At 48.0% G+C, this 24,609-nt stretch overlaps 1 protein-coding gene across 6 annotated transcripts in view; it reads left to right on the top strand.

The window, feature by feature from the left end:
• Positions 1–24,609, top strand: part of MYOM1 (myomesin 1) — a 139,493-nt gene that overhangs the window by 39,190 nt on the left and 75,694 nt on the right. For all 6 annotated transcript variants that reach the window (XM_043508036.1, XM_043508037.1, XM_043508041.1 and 3 more), the window contains 3 exons: positions 10,898–11,035; positions 21,550–21,760; positions 22,371–22,528. In XM_043508036.1, coding sequence (XP_043363971.1) covers positions 10,898–11,035; positions 21,550–21,760; positions 22,371–22,528 — 507 coding nt within the window. The remainder of the gene's footprint in view (positions 1–10,897; positions 11,036–21,549; positions 21,761–22,370; positions 22,529–24,609) is intronic.

Here is a 24,609-nt window from a genome sequence, read left to right as displayed (position 1 = left end):
AGTGTAATAGTGGAGGGAGTATAAATGCAATGGTCAAAGATGCAGTCAGTCTTATTTAGCATATGGCTATCTGCTACATTATAGGCAGAGCTGCTCGCACTGCCTATTATTCAGGTTGCCCAAAGCATGTGATCATGTAATTAAAGACTGTCTCATAATGCAGACATTCAAGGGGGCAAATTAATCTTGCAGAGGGACAATCTTAATTCTGGCATTTTCTAACTTTTGAGTGCTTGACTTTGCAACTTTAATAAAGTTCTTTTAATAGATTTTTGTGTGGTATATAGCCATCCATTTAGACACAACTGTAGATATGAAGTGTAATTCATAGTTTATCATATAGGTATCATCCTTTCCAGGATTTCACAAAGTGGCCAGGAGCAATGTATTGTGAGATACAATTTGATAGAACCCCAAGCAGAAACAATTGACATGACCACCATTTGTTGGTTAATGTGTGCAATTTGTAGCAGCGGACATGCTAGTCTTTGCCCTGAAGATAGGGATGAGATGTACATCTCTGCTTGCACTTTCTTGAGCATTATGGAGAGATTCTGCCTGGCAACCAAACCTGGAACAATGCTGCTTGTTCCAAGTTCGTGGGAGCCTGTAATTTTTTTCTCCCTTCTGGACTATCGCAAGTGAGGGTGAGATTTAGCTCATATTTTGGAATATCAGGAAGTTCCTTCTTGGAATACAAATTATGGTACTGGCATCTCTAAAGTATGTTACCTTCTAGACTCAACCTACAAACTACACAAGCCCATAGATGCCTGTATATTTCATGTATTAGCACTAACAGTATAGATTTGGAGATCCTCTTGTGTTTCATCCAAAAGTTCCAATACAAAATACCTGGTCTTAAGATGTGACTGATAACTATAGTCAAGTCCTTTCACGCTGCCCATTTATAGCTGGTGTTAACATGGATCTTGGTGACATACAGTCTGAAAACCGGATATCCTTGGATTTCTTGTGGCATGTTCTGATTGCAAGTGGGTAGACAAGCCAAGGATTTAGAAAAGGCTGATACTTATCTGGGATACTTATCTACTTATACCTTTGGAGCATAATATGAATATGAGGAAAAAATTATTAATAATAAGGTCAATGCTCACTGTAGTACTGTGTAATACTGAAAATATCAGTAAGGAGGACCTGTGCTTTTGAAAGAGGAAGGCATTTGGTGTTCCAGTTTTAAATTAAATTATTACACTTTTAAAAATAAATCAAAACACTTGTGATGGGGCAAGGCCAGATGGCTATAGAAAAGTAGTCTTACTGGGATCCGGGAAGTGGGCGGGCAAAGCCCTTCCACTGCTAAAGGATCCCCCCCAGCCTAAAAGGGGGATCCACAGGACCTAGATGCCCAAAAAATTCCGGGGGACAACTAATGAAATAACAGGGATAGGAGTGTGGTCAAAGGGTCAAACGAAGGGAACCAGACGGCGACACTGAGCAGAGAACCCCGGACAGCGCCCACTGCTCCTCAAAGGCGTCAAGAGAGTCAGAGGACGCCGCCCAGAGGAACTCTGCCCGGATATGTGAACGGACCGAGGATCGGAAATAGGCCCCACAGTCACAGGAGACTCCATCGGCCAACCTCCTCACTCTGGTTTTGTAGATGGCCTTTTTAGCTAGGGCCAGGAGGAGGTTGACCAGGAGATCTCGTGACTTTGTGGGGCCATGGATAGGGAGTGCATAAATAAGAAGGTGAGGGGAAAGTGCAACCAAAAACGTAATAAAATATTGGTGAGGAGCCGGAATAGGGGCTGCAGCCTGGCACACTCCAGGTAGACATGTGCCAGGGTATCCCTCACGCCGCAAAAGGGGCAGGTGTCTGGGATTGAAGTGAACCGCGCCAAGTACACGCCTGTGCTCACGACTCCGTGAAGGAGCCGCCAACTGACGTCCCCGGCGGGCCTTGGGACTAAGGTGGAATATAGGCTGGCCCACCGGGGCTCCTCACCCTCCAAAGGTGGCAGGAGGTCCCACCATTTTGTATCGGGGTGGGACATGAGGGTGCGGGCGTGAAGGGTGTGGAGCACGAGCGTGTAGAGATGTTTTCTTGGCACGGTTTGAAAGCAGACCGGCTGCATCTCGTGCAGCCAGCTTCTAGTGAAGGGGTCAGTTGGGTCCACGGGGCAGGGGTCCAATTAAAAGGTCTGGCGGGCCTGGGGTAGCGGGTGGGCGGGGCATGCCCTCGTGCAGGACCCAGTCGAGATAAACCCGAGCAGTGGGCGGCAAAGCGGCCTTCACCTCCTGAAGTATGCGCCGGGAAGTACAAGGTCTGGAAAGCCCCATGCGCTGAGCGAAGGTTAGGGGATCCAGCTAGTCTCCCCGGTCATAGTCCAGGAGGTCTCCGACGCTTGTGACCTCTGCCAGGACCAAACTCTGGCGCACCGAGCGGGACTCCGCCACCTGCACACGGAGCTGGGGGTTGTGTAGCAGGGGCTCCGCGAGGAGATCTGCCCCCTCGGTGGCCGCCACGGACCTGGTCGTTGTAAAGAGTTTCCAGGTCTGGAGGAGGTCCTGGTAGAAGACCGGCAGCCCGGAGAGGTCTCGCGGAAGACCTCTCGGATGGAGATAAAGGAGCTGCCGGTCGTATCGGAGCCTTCGGAAGCGGCGCAGGAAGGCGTGCGCCAGTATGCTCCACGCCGGACTACCTGCACCATAAAGGAGCCTCTGCAGGGTCTGGAGGCGGAAGACATGGACCTGAGTAAGCAGACATTTTAGGCCCTGCCCTCCCTCCTCCAGAGGTAGATGGAGAACCCCTGCAGAGACCCAGTGCAGTCCTGACAAAAAGAACTCCAGAATCGATGTTCGGAGGTTGGCCAGGAAAGCCGGGGCCGGGACCAGGGTGTTGAGCCGGTACCAGAGCATGGACAGGACTAGTTGATTAAGCACTAGCGCTCTCCCTCGAAGGGAGAGGCACCGGAGTAGTCCTGTCCATTTCCAGAGCCGCTCTATCACCCCACCCTCTAAATTCTGCCAGTTCTCCGGCGGAGAGGGATGCATGGCAGAAAAGTAAACGCCCAGATAGAGCAGCGGACCCGTGCTCCACCGGATGGCCTGAAGCGCGGGTGGGAGGGAACTCGCCTGCCGCCAGTCCCCTACCACCAAGCCAGAGCTCTTGACCCAGTTGACCCGCACAGAGGAGGCTGCCGAATAGATGGCCTGGCAAGCCTCCACCCGCACCAAGTCGCCCGGGTTCTGGACCACGAGGAGCACGCCATCAGCGTACGCCGAGAGGACCAGCCGCAGCTCCGGCTCCCGCAGCACCAACCCTGTCAACCTCCTTCGGAGGAGACAGAGGAAGGGCTCGATCGCCAGAGTGTACAGCTGGCCTGAGAGGGGGCATCCCTGCCGTACTCCTCGCCCGAAGCTGACCGGTTCGGTCAGGGTCCAGTTGAGCCTGACCAGACACTCTGCGGAAGCGTACAGCACCCGGAGAAAATTCACAAACCTGGGTCCGAAGCCAAACTCCTGCAGAGTGCTCAGGAGATACCCAGGATCCACCCTGTCGAACGCCTTCTCGTGATCTAAGGACAGGAGGGCGAACGACAGACCATCCCTACACCCAAGTTCCAATAGGTCCCGGACCAGATATAGGTTGTCGAAGATGCTGCGGCCCGGGACGGCATAGGTCTGGTCTGGATGGACCACGTCCGCCAGCACGGACCCTAGCCGCAGCGAGATGGCTTTTGCCACGACTTTGTAGTCCATGCTGAGGAGCGAGATGGGATGCCAATTTCGTAAATCGCGGAGGTCCCCCTTCTTCGGCAATAAGGCCAGCATGGCTCGCCTGCACGAAAGAGGGAGGACCCCGCTCTGCAAAGACTCAGCCCAGACGGTGACTAGGTCTGGGCCCAGGACGTCCCAGAACACGCAGTAGAACTCCACGGTCAGCCCGTCCATGCCCGGAGATTTATTGGTGGGCATGCGACGGAGGGCTTCCGAGAACTCGGCCAGAGTGAGAGGCAGCTCTAGCCGGTCTCGGTCGCCCACGCTAACCATCGGGAGCTCCTCCCAAATCACTCTGCGAGCATTAGGATCAGTCGGATCCGGGGAGAATAGGCTTGCGTAGAAGGCTCTCACCCTCCCGCACATCTCCACTGGATCCGTGAGGGGGTGCCATCTTCTGCCAGTAGGCAGATGATGTGTTTCTTAGCCCCCCTCTTTTTCTCCAGGACGTAGAAGAAGTGGGAGCCGCAATCCATCTCCCGAAGGAGACGGATGCGGGATCGAACAAAGGCACCCCGGGCCCGATGGTCCTCGAGGGTCCGGAGCTCCTCCCGCTTCTCCCGGCACGCTCCGCAGAGGGGTGGATCCTCGGGGCTGGTGGCCAGACGCCTCTCCAGCTCTAAGACCTCCCGTTCCAACTGCTCTATCGCTGCATCCCTCCGTCGGCTGGCGCCCCGGGTGTAGTCACGGCAGAAGAGCCGGGCGCGCACCTTCCCTAGGTCCCACCACCCCGCGCTGAGGGAAAGGCACGCCGCTGCCCTCGCCACGCCAGCCAGAACTCCCAGAAGGATGCCACGAAGCCTGCATCCTCCAGCAAGCTGTTGTTAAAATGCCAATAGGCCGGCCCCGGCCTCTCCGCGCAGAGGGAGGCTGTCACGGTAGCTATATAATGGGAGAAAATGGGGCCAGCCGGATGCTGGAGGAGTGGGCTCGTGAAAGATGAAAGCGTGATAAATAAATGCGGTCCAACCGGGAGTGGCGCAACCGATGGGCCTCCACCTGGACAAAGGTGAACGTGGAAGTGTCATCTGGGTGGTGGTCGCGCCAGACGTCCACCAGGGAGTGGTGTTCGACTATCTCCTGGAGGACGGCGACGGCGGCCGGGCTCTGCTCGGTCCCCGAGTGGTCCCGCTCCTCAAGGGTGATGTTAAAGTCCCCTCCCAGGACCAGGCACTCCTGAGGATCCAAGGTGCCGAGGAAGGCGGATGCCTGCTGATAGAATTGCAGCTGCTCCGGGCTCGCTGCTGGGGCATAGATGTTGACGAGGTTGACTACGAGCCCCTCCATGCGGACCTGGAGGTGCAGCAGGCGACCCGGCACAGCCTCGGTGACCCCCAGCACCTTGGGCCAACTCCAGCCGTACGAACTGTGAGGTAGCTAAAGTAGACCCTGTCCCCCCAGTCCAGACGCCAGCTGTCTTCGGCGGTCGGATCTGTATGGGTCTCCTGCAGGAAAACCACAGAGTACCTCCCCTCCCGAAGGAAGGAGAGTACCTGGGATGTGCGGAGACCCATCCTACAGCCACGGGTGTTCAATGTTGCGATGGTAAAGGGTGCCATGAGGAGAGCTGGGGGGATCCTCGCCAGTAGGGACGCTCGTGGCTCCTGGCGGGCTGCGCAGCAGTCCGTGACCCACCCCGTAGGTGAGTAAGGAGTCACGGAAGAGGCGGACCCGCTGGTAGGCCGCGGAGCCCTGCCTCCTGGTCCTTTTACCCTCCCCCATGAGGGCCTTTGCGGCCCGGAGGATTTCATTAAAGTCCCCCCATCGCTGTAGGGCAAGCTGGACTTTGTTGCGGGAACCACGGACGTCTTCTAGGAACTCCCGCAACTCCTCTCACAGCGCATGGGGGGCTGGGATTATGGTCTGGTTACTCCCCGACGTGGCCCTTGGTACAGCCCCGTGGTCCACCGAGACGGGCAGACAGGGTGCGGACCCCCGACGGGGCTCCTGATGGGTTGACCTGAATGCTGGGGTGATAGGGGGCGGCGGAGGGAGGATAGCAGCCCCTGGTAGGTCGGGACGGGTAAACACAAAGGCCGCTCCCTGGGGGTCATCTGTTGGCAAGGGGAAGAAGACAGCCCCAGGGGCAGCAATAACATCTCGGGATGTGGACGGGATAGGGACAGGGGCAGGGGCAAGGTTAGAGGTGAGATTTTGGGTGGGGAGAGGGCTCTCAGTGATGCCGGGCGCAGGCTCTATGGTGGATTTGGCAGCCACGGCATCAGGGGGTGGACTCTCTCCTGAAGGGCCCTCTCCCGGGAAGGAGGTCGAATGCTCCTCACCAACGACGGGTGCCCCTGGTGGCTCAGGTCCCGGCCGCGTGGCACTGGCCGTCGCCTCAACAGGTTTGGCGGCCCTCAGTGGGGTGCCATCTGCAGCTGGGTTGATGGAGGAGTCCAGGGGCCTCTCGGAGGTGGGAGCGGAAGCAACGGTTAGGGAGAGGGAGCATGGGGAAAGGGGGGCTGGAGTGAGGTCGCCCAGATCGAGGCCTGCTGGCATAGGGTCGTCCTCCCCCTGGGTGACCGGGGTCAGACCCAGGGCCTCGATCTCTTCGTGTATTGATGGGAGGTCAGTTTCCGCCACCCCGGGATTCTCCCCGCTGCCACCTGATGCGACTGTTGCCTCGGGGCACACTGAGGTTTCAGATGGAGCCTCGGGGGCCTTGGAGGAGAGGGACTCCCGTGGAGGGGAGATACTGCCGTCCAGTGCTGCCACGTCTTCCCCAGCCGGCTCTGGTGGATGGAGCACACCCGTGGGTAAAGCAGAAGGCTTGGCATCGGTGCCCCCCTTCCTGGTCTTCCGGGGGGCCTCCGCATCAGATGGAAGGAGCGGAGCTCGAGCCTTCCGCTTGCCCCGCTTCCCCTGGACTAGGGCCCAGCCCTCCATGGCATCATCCGGGGGCTGGCTAGCAGGGGTTGTGTCAGGGGGCAGAAGCGATGGCTCAAGGACTCGAGGGGGTAACGGTGGGGCAGCACAAGGGAGGGAAGATTCCCCTTGGGGGGGCCCTCTCCCAGGCCCGGCGGTGTCCCTGCCACACCCGCCTCCACAGGCCCCGCCAGATTGCAATCAGCGGGGGTGGGGCTCTCCCACTCATCTGGGCATAGTTGGGGAGGTGCCCCTTGGGCCCAAGCGGGAGCAATGGTGGACTGGGAAGGAGGAGGGGTGGTTTCGGGCGCCGGGCAGCCAGGGGTGCCGGTGATGACGGGGCCGGTGCCCTGCCGGGGATGGGGGTCCCAGATGCCCTTCCTTGCCCGGCCAGGGGGCAGTCCCTCCGGACGTGCCCCATCACTCGGCAGAGGTAGCACCAGGCCTCCCCCGTGGAGTAATGCACCCGGTAATGGGCCCCCTGGTAGGGGACTAGGAAGGACCCTTCCAGGGCCTCTCCGTCACGCGCCGCCGGCGGCACTTGAAGCTGTACTTGCCGGCGGAACGAGAGGATGTGACAGAGGGCGGGGTCTTTGCAGCCCAACGGGAGAGGGCTGATGACAGAGATGGGCTTTCCCAAGGTAGAAAGGGCGGGTAACAGGGCGGCATTGGGGAGAAAGGGAGGGACGGAGGTCAGGACCAGGCGGACGCCCAGGTCCTCTAGCGGCTCTAATGGGACAAAAATGCTCCCCACCACCAGGCCCTTCTCCACCGACTCCTGGGCAGCGGCCTCCGATGTTAAGAAGAAGATGACCTTGCCATACATTTTGGAGGCCGCCACAATGGCCGTGGGCCCCACCACCCTCGCCAACGCCTGCACATAGGTCTCCACGTGGGGTGAGGCGGGCACCAGGATGCAACGGACGCCGTGCTTCCTGGTCATGGTGGGAAAGGGGCCCCGGCCGCTATAGATGGTAGCGGAGGCGGTGGGCTGGAGAAATGATGTAGCGGCAGGCGGGGGGGCTGCCGCCACCTGGGCGTATGCTCTGGGGGCCCGGGGAGGGACACCTGCAGAGCTGGTGGAGGGAACAGCGGGGAGGGGCGCCCCAGCTGGAGATGGGGCCGGGGCATTGGGGGCAGCCCCTGCCATGGAGGGCCTGGTCTTTTTAGTGGGGCCCTTCCCCTTCTTCTTCCCCTGGCCCTTCCCGCCGGCTGGGAGGACTCCCCCCAAATCTGAGGGGGTGATAAACGTGGCAGCAGTGGAGGTCACCCCGGTGCCCGTCGCTGCTGGTGCCCCAGCGGGGGCGATGGCAGATGGTTTGGCAGCGGACGTAGAAGCTTGGGGGGGTGACAGAGGGGCAGGTGGGGGAGGGAGAGCTCGGGCTACTGGAGAGGTCTCACCCTTCTCATCCCCCGCCATCATGAGCAAGGAGGAAAGGGGGATACCAAAAGGAGGAGGGGAGAGGGGAAACAGGTCGACCACTCCTCCCCGCTAGGCTGCAGGCAGGGGAGGAGGGCGCCAAAAGGGGTGGGCTGGATGGGGGGAATCAGGGGTTAGGGGTCAGTCACCGACACAAGGTGGAATTCCGGCTCCTCTTGGTGCACTATGGGGGGGGATTCAACAACATTGAAGGTGCAGTGAAGAGGGTTGCAACTGAAATGGGGAGTTGCACAAGCGCATGGGAGGGGGCATGGGCACACGAAGCGAGGGGCTAAGCGGTCTGGGGATAGAACAGGGAAACCAAGGGGCTAGCTTCAGAGGCTGGGGCGGGGCAAACAAACAAAGGCTGCAGAAGGAAATGGGCGGGGCAGGCAAACAAACTGAAGCTAGTAAGGGGGGCTGGAGCAAAAGAGGAGGCAAAGCAAGTGGCAAACGGGGCAGGTAGTAAAGGGCAAAGCTGGGGGGTAGGCAGTCCGGGGGGGCACATGTGCCCATGTGCACTTGCACAAGTCTTTTTAGCTTGCTGCTGCTTCTGGCCCAAAGGGTGGAAATAGGGCGTGGCAAGCCAAGCAAGCAGCTGAGTCCAGAGGCAGGAGCTGAGGCAGATGGTATACAGCCAGTGGGGGTGGTGGAGGGGGCAGCGGTGGTAGTAATAGTGGTGGGGGTTGGGGGGGACACACAGATGGATCAGGGGGCAGCTCCACGCCACACCCCCGGTGTCCCTACAAACACAGTCAAAACCCCCACCGCAAGAGCACAGTTTGAAAATTACTCAGTCTTAGGGCCCCCTCCACGGTGGTCTGCAAAGTCTCTAGGTGCTGCCCCACTGGCAGATGATCCTCTTCTTCTCCTCCTCGGGCTTCAGCAGCTCCAGGCAGCGGCCTCTGCAGCAGCAGCAGCTCCAGGAACTTCAGGTGGTGGTCCAGGCAGGCAGAAAGGACCCCTCTCAGGTGGTGGTGCTGGTGGTGGTATCCACAACAGCAGTGGCTGGGGTCCCTCACTCCTCCTCTCTGGGGAGTGGGCTAGCAGCCCCCTCCCCACCCCAGGGCTGCAGTTGGAGCAGTAGCAGCACCCAAGAGTGGGGGGTCCAGCAGCCAAGTAGCAGAGAATGGGGGTTGTCTGGCCCAGCCAGGGGAGCAGCTGGAGCAGCAGGGAGAGCTTAGGGCCTAGCAGCAGGAGTAGCAGCTTCCCACCTCCCTCCACGCTAGAAGGCTATGGAAGAGCGGTTGGAGGGAGGGGGAGGGGGAGAGAGAGAGAGAGAGAGAGAGAGAGAGAGAGAGAGAGATTCGCTCCAAGCTAAACAAATCCCTGGTACCAGGATAAGTGAAATGGCAGCTGCTCCAGGTCAATTAAGACACCTGGGGCTATTTAAGAACTTTCCAGAAGGCAGGGAGAAGGCTAGGTTGATTGGGACACCTGAAGCCAATCAGGGGCTGGCTGAAACTAGTTAAAAGCCTCCCAGTTAGTCAGGTGGGGGTGTGTGTGTCAGGAGTTGTGGGAAGAAGTTGTGCTGTTGGAGAAACTGAGTAGTACACACCATATCAGGCACAAGGAAGGAGGCCCTGAGATAAGGGTGAAGTGGAGCTGGAGGAACGGAGGGCTGCTGTGGGGGAAGTAGCCCAGGGAATTGTACATGTCATGTTTCTAAAAGGTCAGCTACCATAGCTGATACTATTAAGGTCCCTGGGCTGGAGCCCGGAGTAGAGGGTGGGTCTGGGCTCCCCCCACACATTTGTCCCCTGATTAATCACTGAGACTGGGAGACAACAGAGACTGTGCAAGGAAGAATAACTTCTCCTCGCCTCCCTCGCTGGCCAATGATGAAAATGGCTCAGTAGACTGTGACCCTTGCCTCTAGAGAAAGAATGGTTACGTGGAGGGTCACAGTCAGCCTCTGAGGCTAGCAAAATCCACCAGAAAATAGGGGACCCACGGAGGCAAGGACAGAGCTTTGTCACACACTGTACAGCTACTCATGCCTTAAATGTATTCTGACTGTTTTCAGAAACTTGTCCAAGGTTGAGGGGAATCCATGGATTCGACAACTGTGGCATTCCCTTTTCCTCTGTTTCTCCCCTTCTCTACTTTTCCTTCATTAAATGACAAATTAATTCATTGTGCTTGCTTTTTTTCATTATTTTGTAGAGGGGTAGCATGGTATAGTAATAGTACAGGGTCCAATCAGTCACTGAAATTAATACTGCCATATAGTTTGCATACATATAGTTTAAAAAACATTAGCACTCTCAAGTGTTTTGCATATCAAAAATTATTCCAGCTAGGGGAACTAGATAACTTCATGACTGGTTTTAGAATACAGAGCTTTTTGCCCATAGTTCACTGGTTCAAATGGAGTCCAGAGGATTAAAATTCATTAGGATTTGTTAGATGTTCAATAGCCATTGGTAATAGATGAGGTAGTCTTAGTCTACGATCTAGTAGACAGGTATCTGCATCACAAAAAATATCATTACAATTTACATGAGTTAGAACCCTCCTATCTTGATTGACAGTCTCTGCAGACTAGCCATGGGCAGGGTTATAGAACTCTAGAAGGCTCAACTCACAGGAGTGGTGAAATGTGCATTGCTACTAAGTATGCTGGACATTCTCATGTACATAAAGGGATTTAATTTCAAGGCCCAACACTTTGGTACCTTTAATGAACAGTGAGATAAAATGCGTTTTGAAAACTTGTTAATTGAAATATCATAATTGGTTGCTATTAAAGCGTATGAGATCTTACATTATTATAAAATGCCTAGTATTTCTTCTAGTTTTTTGAATGTTTTTTTCAACAGCTTCCCAATTTTCTTTGTGAGTCTAATAATGTGGCTTTTATTTCAGACTAAAAGATTCCAATATAATGATAGAAGATCGATCCTATAAATTGAGTCCCAAAGCAAAGAGGGCAAAGCAGAGTTTATTCTCTGAAGAGAAAGAAAATAAAGCCATTGACTATGTAGTACCAATGTTCACAGGACGGTATGTTTGTTTTCCTTTCTCTTTTTCTTGGTGTCCTTGTTTATTTATCAAATATGCCTTATGATAATAATGAATAATCCATCTCTTTTTTTATCTATCAACCTCAAAATGCTTTTAAAAGATGGGTTAGTTTTCCCTACTTTACATATGGGGAAACACACAGAAGTTAAGTGTCTTGCCCCCGGTCACTGAATGTGACAGTGAAAAAGCAAGGAAGGAAACTCAGGTATTCTGATTTCATTTTGTGCCCTTGTTATTTGCACTGTGCACACCTTATTTCCTCTGAGAAGGAAAGAGAGTTATGGACATTTAGCCATGAAAATTGGGCTTGATTCAAGAATTACTGGGTAAAATTCTATGCAATAGGTCAGACTAGATCATCATAATGGTTTTTTCTGGCTTTTCACATGTGTGAATCTGTGGTGAATTTGAAGGGTCATGCACCCCACTACATAGCAATCTGAGAAACAAGTTTGTAAACACAATTTTGTTGGCTTTTCAGGTTTAAATTATAGATAAAATCTTTAAATGTCTCTTATTAAGTCAGTGTTAATGGCAAAATTGAAAAAACTTGGTCATGTTTTGCCCTGGCAGCGGAAAAAATGTTAGTGATAAAACTAATTAAGATTTCAAGTCCAACATAATCAACTCTAATGCTCCCAGGTACGGGTGGTATTTATATCATGTCTGCTATTGACGTGATAAATTTCTGCTGCAACAATGTCCTAAGTAAATCTGAATGTGAACTTTACATAGTAGCCAAAACCAAGGCAAACATAGAGACTTTCCTGGGATATGGCATAATGATTTATTATGAGATAATGACAGTCCAGGCATAGTCATTTGTTCAGGTTAATTCATACCAGGGCATGTCATGGAAAACTAACTCGTGACCGGAGATCAGGAGAAAAGCCCATTTGCTGTCAAATACACACCTCTGTTTATGTCTCCTGTGAAGCTGTGTTCTTCACATGACATTTATGGAGTGTGAGAGACAAGGTAAATGAAGTAATATCTTTTATTGGACCAACTTCTGTTGGTGGAAGGGACAAGCTTTTGAGTTTCACAAGCTCTTCTTCAGGTCTGGAGAAGGAAACTACAGTGTTCAAGCTAAATACAAGGTGGGACAAATTGTTAAGCATAAGGGGTTCACAAATGTTGTAGGAGGCCACTTAAAATAAAGCAATTCATGCTTCTACAGTTGTAGGACATTGGAGGGTCAGTGGGCAGCAGCATGTGTTACAAGTTGTTGCAAAGGGCAATACAAACAATGTCTCTGTTAAATCTATGTTATTGTCCAATGGAGTTACGAATTTAAGTTCCCAGGCTCATCTGTTGAAGGTGTTGTGCAGGTTTCCTTTGAGGATGAGGATTGAGAGGTCAGATGTGGAGTGGTTGCTATGTGAAAAGTGTTCACCCATGGGTGAAGGTGTGGAATTCAATGGTATCAGGGGCTACTGCTGAATTTACACTTGTAGATTGTAGCACTTCTACTGTGTGGAATTCAGATTTTCATCTCATCAGTGGGACACATTTGCTTTTGCCTTTTTAATATCCTGTTTTTGAGATAAGGAATCTCTAGCCCAGAGGTTTTCTTTCTTGTTCTATCCCCTCCCATCTCTGAATCTACCCTTCCCATTCCTCCATGCCAGAGATTCACTGCTCTTTAATTCAACCAAGATACAAAGACATATGCACCGTACAATTTCAAAGCACTACTTTGGAGTTTTAAGTATGTCTCCCATGATGGAAACAGATACATTTAATATTTCATGCACAGTCTGCAATAAATCTTTAAGTCTACAATTTATGGCAGTATGTGATTTAGGGCAGGTCTACACTAGAAGTGCTACATCAGTGCAGCTGCACCACTGTAGCATGTCTGGTGAAGACGCTCTAAGCCGCTGGAAGAATGCTCTCCCATTGGCATAATTACTCTGCCTCCACAAGAGGTGGAAGCTATGTAGGCAGGAGAGTGTCTCCTGCCAACATTGTGCCGATGTGGACAGCGCTTAAGTTGCTGTAATTTACGTCACTGAGGGTGTTTCTTTTTCATAACCCTGAGCAATGCAAGTTAGATTGACTTCAGTAGTAGTGTAAACCTGTCCTCAGCTAACTGGGGTATTTTAAAGAGTGTTGCATTTGCAATTTTCCATTAGCTGCTTCCCCTTCTCTCCAAGACAAACGTATCTCCTTTTAGGTGTGCCTAACATTTACAAATACAGGATTTATTCCTCCTTTTGGAAGGAAGTGTTGTCCAGCAACTGGATGACATTACTCCTGATTTGCTTTACTTTGCTTCACTACTGGATTGTGATTTGGGGCAAGTCACAACCACTCTGTGCTTCATTTTACTTGTTTGTAAAATTAGTATAATAGTACCTAACTCAGAAAGGAGTTGTGAAGCTTAATTCATTTCTGTCTGTACAGCATCTGGAAATCCTAAAATAAAAGATGCTATAGAATTCCAAAATATTATCATCAGTACAATTATTATGCATTATACTACTACCTATTGTTGACCTTATTTCCTGCACGTGACAACTCAAAATGTTGTGAATGCTTTTGGGCCATTTTATTGGCCCACACTGTGATTTTGAATTAGTTTAAGGGTTTTAAAAGGCACATGATGGTCATTAAGTGTCCAAGTAGGCATTTTATCATGTTTTGTTTTTGTGAATTTGTTAGCATCATATTGATGTTTGTGTGCCAGGATTGTGGAAGTGATATGTTGCATCAGTGTCAAGTATTTATTCTTGTTTGAAGAATAATAGCCCAGACTCATTGAACCATGTGCATGTTATAAATCAGACCTAAATTCTCCTGTGAAACCAATGCACAGTTCCCCATGCACAGACAGTTTGTACAAGGAATAGGTACTTAAAAAGATCAGCATTCTAGCCATTCTACAGTGCTATTATATTGGCTGTGGTACTGTTTCAATAATGTTTCCATTATAACCCTCTGTTTTCAGGGGTTTCAAATTCTGCTGTAAAAGTTCACTCACGTGGAAAACAAAGACTCAACTCATTATTATTTATTCTTACACACATACATAGTCAACATCAGCTTCTGTGGGATTGCAGGGTATAAGTCAATGCAGAATTTGGTCCATGGAGGATAAAATTAGGGAAAACCTGTTGCTGTTCTAGCATATAAAGCACAGAGTGCCAGATCTAACTACCGCTGAAACCAATGAGATAATTTCCACTAAAGTTAATTGAAACAGAATCTGGCTCATAGGCAGGAAATCTGCACCCAACAACACATGTAAGCTGAAAACTTGTGGGTGCCATACATCAAGAACTGTTTTCCTGAAGAAAATATTTTAAATATATCATTTTAGGCTTGAACTTGCAGTCTATACCCAGGTAAAGTTCCCACTTATGTCAATGCGATTTTTGACTTTATAAGGAATGTGGAAGCAGGCCTTAAATACTCTGTTGTTTTTGTTGTGATTCACCCTTGCAGGGAACATTGAATCCTGATCTTTGGCCTTGGCAGATAAAGAAATGAAGAAATTAGTTTCTCTTTTGTTTTAAAATTGAATTATTTATAAGCTGTAGATCTACACACTTGAGGCTCAATCCTTCAAGGTGCTAAACCCGTTTGGAGCTGAGGATGCTTATTATCTCACAGAAGCTGCTCAGCAGCTTGAGGATCAAATCCAAGTTCCATTAACATTTTGGTATCTTAAACATTTGTAGGGCGCTATCAAATTCATTTTGATCAATTTCATGGCCAGAGGGTTTTAAAATTGGTCAGTTTCACATTTTCATCTGTTTACATCTGAAATCTCATGGTGTTGTAACCATGGGCATCCCAACCCAAAAGGTACCTGGAAGTGGGTCTGATCTCTCCACTCCCAGAGCTGCCATGCAAGGAAAGGACAAGTTCTGTCCCTCCCCAGCCCAGCAGGGTCTCGCAGCAAGGAGCCACCTGGCTGGAGCACTCCCAGTAGCAGGGCGAGATCAGACCCATCTCCACAAGTCTCCTCCGGTGCTGGGCAGGGAGCTTCTTGCAGCACGGGGATGCACTTGGAGGTGGGTCTGATCTCCACACCCCACAGCTGCCATGCAAGTGAAGGACAAGTCCTTTCCCTCCCCAGCCCAGTGGGGACTTGCAGCTAGGAGCCCCCTGGCTGGGGCACTCCCAACAGCAAGGGGGAGATCATATTTCATGGGGAAGGGCTGATTTCACTATCCGTGACACATTTTTCGTGGCCCTGAAATTGGTAGGGCCCTAACCATTTGTAAAGAAACAGAAAATGAGGTCAGCTTGCCTTTAAAATAAAAATGTCATTGATTCAGCCAAAGTGAATTTAGATAGCTACATTTATATTTATTGAATTAGGGCAGATCTATTTTTAAAAAGCTCCATTGGTGCAACTGCACTGCTGTATCGCTTTAGTGACGATGCTACTATGTCAATGGGAGAGCTGCTCCTGTCAGCGTAGTTAATCCACCTCCGAGAGAGGCAGTAGCTATATTGACCGGAAAAGCCCACCCATTGACACAGGACTGTCTGCACTGGAGGTTAGATTGGAATAATTGTGTTGCTCAGGGGCATGGATTTTTCACAACCTGAACAACATAATTATACCAATGTAAGTTCATAGTGTAGACCTGGCCTGAGATATGAGTTTTTAAAACAATTTTTAGAAATCTCCATCACAGTTTCTGTAGCTTCATCTGGTGATTGTGAATGGTGTTGCCACCACTGAGGGAAAGAAGCCATTTTACTGGTACGTCCCAGGAGGTCCTATCTGCCAAAGTAGCTCCAAACACCAAAAGCTGATGTCAGAATTTGAATGTACAAGAAAGACAGGAGACAGTCAATGTTGTCATATAAGTTGTCTCAGTACTTTCAGGATTTTATGTGTGTACTTAATTTAACAGTTCATTCCAATGCTGAGTTGCATTGCTTCTCTTTAATGACACTGACACCAAACTGTAAAGAAAAGGAGTACTTGTGGCACCTTAGAGACTAACAAATTTATTAGAGCATAAGCTTTCGTGAGCTACAGCTCACTTCATCGGATGCATTTGGTGGAAAAAACAGAGGAGAGATTTATATACACACACACAGAGAACATGAAACAATGGGTTTATCATACACACTGTAAGGAGAGTGATCACTTAAGATAAGCCATCACCAACAGCAGGGGGAGGGAAGGAGGAAAACCTTTCATGGTGACAAGCAGGTAGGCTAATTCCAGCAGTTAACAAGAACACCATACAAAGCAAAGCTGCAGCGATTAGCAAAAGATCTTCTAAAGCAGTTCCAAGTAAAGAATATCAGAGGAACAGTGGGGGGTGGGGTGGGAGGGAGAAATACCATGGGGAAATAGTTTTACTTTGTGTAATGACTCATCCATTCCCAGTCTCTATTCAAGCCTAAGTTAATTGTATCCAGTTTGCAAATTAATTCCAATTCAGCAGTCTCTCGTTGGAGTCTGTTTTTGAAGCTTTTTTGTTGAAGTATAGCCACTCTTAGGTCTGTGATCAAGTGACCAGAGAGATTGAAGTGTTCTCCAACTGGTTTTTGAATGTTATAATTCTTGACGTCTGATTTGTGTCCATTCATTCTTTTACGTAGAGACTGTCCAGTTTGGCCAATGTACATGGCAGAGGGGCATTGCTGGCACATGATGGCATATATCACATTGGTAGATGCGCAGGTGAACGAGCCTCTGATAGTGTGGCTGATGTGATTAGGCCCTATGATGGTATCCCCTGAATAGATATGTGGACAGAGTTGGCAACGGGCTTTGTTGCAAGGATAGGTTCCTGGGTTAGTGGTTCTGTTGTGTGGTGTGTGGTTGCTGGTGAGTATTTGCTTCAGATTGGGGGGCTGTCTGTAAGCAAGGACTGGTCTGTCTCCCAAGATCTGAGAGAGCGATGGCTCGTCCTTCAGGATAGGTTGTAGATCCTTGATGATGCGTTGGAGGGGTTTTAGTTGGGGGCTGAAGGTGATGGCTAGTGGCGTTCTGTTGTTTTCTTTGTTGGGCCTGTCCTGTAGTAGGTGACTTCTGGGTACTCTTCTGGCTCTGTCAATCTGTTTCTTCACTTCAGCAGGTGGGTACTGTAGTTGTAGGAATGCATGATAGAGATCTTGTAGGTGTTTGTCTCTGTCTGAGGGGTTGGAGCAAATGCGGTTATATCTGTAAAGGTGGCAGCTTGGGCAGTTATTTATGGTTTTATTTAGAGGTGGCCCCAAATATTTCCTCAGATTCAAACTCCCTGAACTTCAGTGGTTTCCGTCAGAAATTCCTCTTTAATCTAGTCATTTGGAAAAAAAAGAGTTAAAAGTAGTTTCAATTACTTCTCTGTCCCTGGTTATCCCTGACAGTTGTTCTTGGTTTACATGTAAGTTTTCTTTTTCAAAATGTTTTCCTCTAACCTGTTGCTGTGTGGAAGGCTCATACAAACAACAGGGACAATTGAGTAAGTAAGCGTATACAGGTGAAACAGTGAAAATGACATTACAAAAGTGCTGTCTAATGCACAACACTAGCAAATTTAGTAAACAAGGAATTTCTCCCCCCTAATCTCTTTCAGTTATAATTGGTGAAAGGAAGCTCTAGCCGTGTATCATCAGATTGGGTCCTTTGCTTAGCTTCATGAGTATATAATGATACATATAGTGTGAGACTGAAAAAGCTGTCATTTTTACCTAAAATTAATGGTTACTGCAGAATCTGCAGTAGAACATCTAGCACGTTTTAAAGTAAAACCATTTATTTTGCTAAACCAAATGTTGTGCAGTAGCTGTATTCACCAGAAACAGAGTAATGCCCCCCTCTCATCAGGAAATCCTCACTGCACACTGAAACAGCTCTGAAGCTCTGACAATTCTAAAGCAAAAAGGCTGCAATAGTGTTCCCACATGTGAATCTGAAGGCAGGATTTGACATGGTGATATTTGTGACCAAAAGCATCCCTGTATTCACACCCTACACATTGTTCTATTAAATCTTTATACAAAATATGCCTTGTGAGGCAATATTTGAAAACTAATAACTCTCTGATCAATAATATCATGGTGAAATGTATATAGTAACATCCCTGGCTGGCATGATTTCGTTGGGGATTGGTCCTGCTTTGAGCAGGGGGTTGGACTAGATGACCTCCTGAGGTCCCTTCCAACCCTGATATTCTATGATATGTAAAGTTATGATTTCTCCCTCTATGGTGTTAACTGTTCAAAACCAGACAGCCCTGCGTAGGCAAAAGTTGTTAACAAGGTCTGTCCTAAACAAAGGAATGTGTGTTTACTTTAATTTACATATAAGTAGTAAACAGGGTCATCAAAACAGCAGGGGGAGGAGATAGCAGGGAACAGAACAATTTGCATTTCAGCAAACACAAGTGGGGAAAAAATGAGTATGGAGCTTCCTTCATTACCAGATTCCATGTTGCCTTCCTCACTGCTTAAATAAACTTTAATTTGAGGGGTAACCTTCAGAAGAATCCACTTCAACGATTCACTGGACTATAAAAGAAAGGGTCAGAGAACCCTAAGTTGACTCTTTGACCTCAGAAGACAAAGACACCAGCACCTTTGGGCCTCTGGGCAAGATCCTGATCAAGGAGAGGGGCATTCACCGTCTTGCTAGGAGACTGTGGATGAGAAAGGCCATCCTGAACAATGCCTTGAACCAAACCTTGCAAGATTAAGATTTAGATGTTTAGATGTCTGTTTTCACTTTCATTTGCTGGTATCCATTACTAACTTTAACTCTTATATTTGAATTCACTTAAATCCTATCTTCTTTTGTTAATAAACCTGTTTTATTTTTAATCTGAACCAATCTAGTGCTATGTTTAAAGTTAACTGGTTGATAACTCCAGTTAAAGTAGCAAACTGTTGAATATTACCTCCTTAGAGGGGCAACAAACCATAATATCCCTCTGATTTTTCCAGGACAGGGCGGGCTATTTCAGAACACACATTTCTGGGAAAATTCAGGGCTGGGGAGAGTGTGGAGTCACCATACCAGTTGATAACCAAGGCTGGTGGAAATCTGTGGTATTGCAGGCAGGCTCCAGGATCCAAAGCATTGGAGCAGGGCTGCCCAGTACATAGACAGAGTGCATGCTTGTTGCTGACTGTGGGCATCCCAGGAAGTGAGCTAGAAGCAAGGCATTGTGAGCACTTGGGGTTACAGGGTAAGAGGTGACACAGTGCTTCACTAGTCTGGATTGCACACCTGAACGTGACAATATTACTAGAGCTGATATTGAATCATAGAATCATAGAATCATAGAATATCAGGGTTGGAAGGGACCCCAGAAGGTCATCTAGTCCAACCCCCTGCTCAAAGCAGGACCAAGTCCCAGTTAAATCATCCCAGCCAGGGCTTTGTCAAGCCTGACCTTAAAAACCTCTAAGGAAGGAGATTCTACCACCTCCCTAGGTAACGCATTCCAGTGTTTCACCACCCTCTTAGTGAAAAAGTTTTTCCTAATATCCAATCTAAACCTCCCCCATTGCAACTTGAGACCATTACTCCTCGTTCTGTCATCTGCTACCATTGAGAACAGTCTAGAGCCATCCTCTTTGAAACCCCCTTTCAGGTAGTTGAAAGCAGCTATCAAATCCCCCTCATTCTTCTCTTCTGCAGACTAAACAATCCCAGCTCCCTCAGCCTCTCCTCATAAGTCATGTGCTCTAGACCCCTAATCATTTTTGTTGCCCTTCGTTGTACTCTTTCCAATTTATCCACATCCTTCCTGTAGTGTGGGGCCCAAAACTGGACACAGTACTCCAGATGAGGCCTCACCAGTGTCGAATAGAGGGGAACGATCACGTCCCTCGATCTGCTCGCTATGCCCCTACTTATACAACCCAAAATGCCATTGGCCTTCTTGGCAACAAGGGCACACTGCTGACTCATATCCAGCTTCTCGTCCACTGTCACCCCTAGGTCCTTTTCCGCAGAACTGCTGCCGAGCCATTCGGTCCCTAGTCTGTAGCGGTGCATTGGATTCTTCCATCCTAAGTGCAGGACCCTGCATTTATCCTTATTGAACCTCATTAGATTTCTTTTGGCCCAATCCTCCAATTTGTCTAGGTCCTTCTGTATCCTATCCCTCCCCTCCAGCGTATCTACCACTCCTCCCAGTTTAGTATCATCCGCAAATTTGCTGAGAGTGCAATCCACACCATCCTCCAGATCATTTATGAAGATATTGAACAAAACGGGCCCCAGGACCGACCCCTGGGGCACTCCACTTGACACCGGCTGCCAACTAGACATGGAGCCATTGATCACTACCCGTTGAGCCCGACAATCTAGCCAGCTTTCTACCCACCTTATAGTGCATTCATCCAGCCCATACTTCCTTAACTTGCTGACAAGAATGCTGTGGGAGACCGTGTCAAAAGCTTTGCTAAAGTCAAGAAACAATACATCCACTGCTTTCCCTTCATCCACAGAACCAGTAATCTCATCATAAAAGGCGATTAGATTAGTCAGGCATGACCTTCCCTTGGTGAATCCATGCTGACTGTTCCTGATCACTTTCCTCTCCTCTAAGTGCTTCAGGATTGATTCTTTGAGGACCTGCTCCATGATTTTTCCAGGGACTGAGGTGAGGCTGACCGGCCTGTAGTTCCCAGGATCCTCCTTCTTCCCTTTTTTAAAGATGGGCACTACATTAGCCTTTTTCCAGTCATCCGGGACTTCCCCCGTTCGCCACGAGTTTTCAAAGATAATGGCCAAGGGCTCTGCAATCACAGCCGCCAATTCCCTCAGCACTCTCGGATGCAATTCGTCCGGCCCCATGGACTTGTGCACGTCCAGCTTTTCTAAATAGTCCCTAACCACCTCTATCTCTACAGAGGGCTGTATCCCTCCCTTGATTGTATCCTCCATTGTTGAATGCCTGAGGAGGATGCTGAAAAGAGAATAAAGTGTTCATGAAACACTAATAATCTTTTTAAAAGCATTTTAAAGAACAAATGACTTTACCGACATTAAAGAATAAAGTGCTCGTTTGATTGCAGAGAGCTTTTTGTAGTGCCGGGGACTATGCTTTTTCATATAAATCAGAAGTGAGAACTTTGTTATACGGCTGCTCTAATCTCCACTTTGTGGTGTTATTGTAAGGGCCACTGCTACAAAGCACTATTTAAAGTGTTATTGTGATAGCTCTATGGGTATGTCTCACACTGTTCTTTAGAGCCATGGAAATGTGAAAGCACAACAGGAAACCTGTTAAAATGAAAATAAAATGAAAACCTGCATGACACACTTGTCATAGAGAAATGCACTGAAAATGGTAATGACCTGAGATTGACTGAGTATATCAGGCTTTCAGCAGTACCCTTCTATGTATCTGTTGTGTTATGATATGAAATTGTTTCCTAAGTAATGATCCTTAAAGTAGAAATGCTGAAGAGTCTAAGGCCCTTTATTAAATGGAGAGGGCCAAGCTAAAATGAAGTGCTATAAATGAAATGTTTTCTCACCACTTTCCAGTGTGATTGTGCTTTTTTAATTCTTTCAGTCAAGTGTATGTCAGCGGGATTACAGATACAGAAGAGGAAAGAATTAAGGAAAGTGCTGCGTACGTTGCCAGAAGGAACCTTTTTGCTACAGGCGAGGGAATTAGTGCAACTAGAGTGGCCACTTCATCCTCTATGGAAGAGCAGCATGAAAAGAAGTCAAGGAAAGTAGCGCTACGAGAGTCAGCTGAACGTCTGGCCCTGAAGAAAACGGTAATAAAACACAAATGAATCCATGGAGTGTAAGAACTTTGGGCCTGGGATTGTCTTTTTTTTTTTTATTTGTACAGTGTCTGGCACAATGAGGCATGTCATGGCTGTCTAGTCAGCACCCAGCTCCCACTCTGCATGCTTGGATCATGCCAGGGGCGGACAACAGTCAATGGAGAAGCAGCCTCTTAGTCCCACCCTTAAATCCTTCCAACTGTCATGCAACTTTCCAGCAGTTGAGCCTTTCACCAAGGTTCCCCCCAGCCCTGGGATCTAGCCCTGCCCACAGACCAGCGTTCCCCAGTGTTGGAACCTGGCCCTGTCCACGGACCAGACCTGCCTCCCTTGGCACCTGACCCCATCCACAAATGGCTGATTCTTTTGTGCCTTAGAGGTGGCATCCCTAGTAGTTTTAGAAAACCATCTTGAAGCTGAAGAATATTGTCTGTTTGTCTGTCTAAGTAAGAAGGATATATTAAGTATAATAATCTGGATTTTAAAATAAAAATAGCGTTCTGCATATTGCCCTAGAAAAAGCCCTAAAACTTTCTTGGGGTGTGGAGTAGTAGTATATGTAAATGGTGAATTTTCTTACGAAATATTTCTCTTCTAGTTAGAAGAGACTGAGGAATTTCACAGAAAGCTGAATGAAGATAAACTTTTACATGCTCCTGAGTTTGTTATCAAGCCTCGTTCCCATACTGTCTGGGAGAAACAGAATGTCAAATTACACTGTACTGTGACTGGCTGGCCAGAACCCCGTCTTACATGGTAGGCTTGTATCTTTATCAGCAATACTGTTCTTGATTGCAAATATGCATTCTGAATTTGTAAATTCTCAGGAAATCTATGTGGATGAGACTGAGGAAAGCACAATGTAGATATGTGATCGATGCAGAGCAGTGGTGAAAAAAGCAAAGGTATTCATGAGAAGCAGGAGAGAATGCCATATACCTTTATTCACAATGAGTTGCTCCTTACTCCATGAGTGATCCCACTGATTTTAATACTTAGCAAATTTTATATTAAGCTGAGAGAGCTCATAATGAACATACTCTGAGACTCCCCAGAAGTCTTCCAACAAAACAAGGGAAAACCGGATTTGACATTTTTTATATTTCTAAGATAAAAAACAAGCAGAGGCCATCCTCCAAGCCCCCCTTCCCTTTAAAAAAACACACTTTTCAGGCCATCTTTACAGTGAAAGAAGCATAAAGGTTACAAACAAGCTCAATTTAATAAACAAATCCTTTGCAGGTCGTCTTTAAGGTGCAAAACTGCTGTTTTTATAAAAATGTCCCTACTAACAAAAAGAAAAAAAACAAGAAGAAAAAAATGGAAATAAATTAAAATATCTGATCAACGCCATCTCAAAGGGAATGTATTTCTTTGAGGCATCAGAGAATATTTATTGTCTCTGGAGCATTAACGGCTGCTGTGGTTAAAAGCAGCTGCTTAGCTGCTGATTCAGTTACAGTTTCTCTCCATGCGAGGACTCAAGCATGTTCATGGAGGTCACATCATAATTATTTAAGTTATATGCTATAGATAAATTTAGGGCCTGACACAAAGTCCATTAAACTCAGTGGGAATCTTTCCTTTCACTTCAGTGGGCTTTGGATCAAGGCCTTAGTCTAAGGGCTTGTCTCCACTTACCATAGATCGATGCTGTGGCGATCGATCCACCGGGGGTCGATTTAGCGGGTTTAGTGAAGACCCGCTAAATCAACTGTCAATTGCTCTCCCGTCGACTCCAGTACTTCACTGGAATGAGAAGCATAAGGTAAGTTGACAGACGAGTTTCTCCCGTTGACCCACTACAATGTAGACACCGCAATAAGTTGACTTAAGGTATGTCGACTCCAGCTATGTTGTTCACGTAGTTGGAGTTGCGTAACTTAAGTCAATTTAACCCTGTAGTGTAGACCTGCCCTACGAGATCCCAAAATATTCTCTTACAGATGTGTGGGGCATAGATGAAAGTCTAAGTCTCTTGGATTAGTGTCTTTCCTGACTGCAATTTAATTTATGCTTAATTAGTGCTGAGCTGTGGAGCCTTTCTGTCTCATCACCTATTGAGCTGATTTTTTAAATCTGGCCTGGGCTATACAGAAATACAATCAGGTCATTGAAACAATTAGATGGGGACATACTGGTGTTTTTTCAGACTTTAAGTGGAATTTGATACTTGCTTTTATCTTATACGATACTTTGAGATTGTGTTTATCAAGCCATAAATGTTTATAACTAAGAGCTGACAGAAAATTAATTTATGTTCAGTACTAAGCATTAAAGATATCAATGAACTAGAACTGAAACTGTATTTGTGGAGACGTTAGAAAAACTGCTCTCAGATCAGTATTTTAAATATTTAAAACATTTTTGGGTTTGTTGCCTGAATTATTTAGCATCTTACAGGAACTCTGCCATATTTGTCATTTTCTTTACTATCTATATCTCCTTAGCATTGTGCTTTTAGACAAATATCTCATTACCAAAAACTTACCTATGGGCCTGATCCAAAGTCCACTGAAGTTAATGGGAATCTTTCCACTGAATTCAGATCAAGTGCTCTGTGGACAAATTGTTTCAGTTGTGTACAAATTTTATATTTTAGGTACATTTATTCTAGAGATAATCTAAAACCAGTATGTCAGATCTGACCCCTTTCTAACATAGGAAAACATCCAGTTTTGGATCAAAATTCGTAGCTGGCGCCTAGCCCTAGAAGATGGATCCAAATCAAAACACCAGATTTGAACCCTTTTTAACTTCAGCTCAGATCCATCTTTAATTTATTCCAAAAGATTGACATATTTATTTAGGGCTAAATGAAGCTTTCAGATATATGG

The sequence above is a fragment of the Dermochelys coriacea genome, chromosome 2 (genome assembly GCF_009764565.3).
Source record: "Dermochelys coriacea isolate rDerCor1 chromosome 2, rDerCor1.pri.v4, whole genome shotgun sequence".
Classification (NCBI taxonomy): Eukaryota; Metazoa; Chordata; order Testudines; family Dermochelyidae; genus Dermochelys; species Dermochelys coriacea.
The sequence above is the reverse complement of the archived record's forward strand: the minus strand, read 5'-3'. Positions and strand labels throughout refer to the sequence as shown.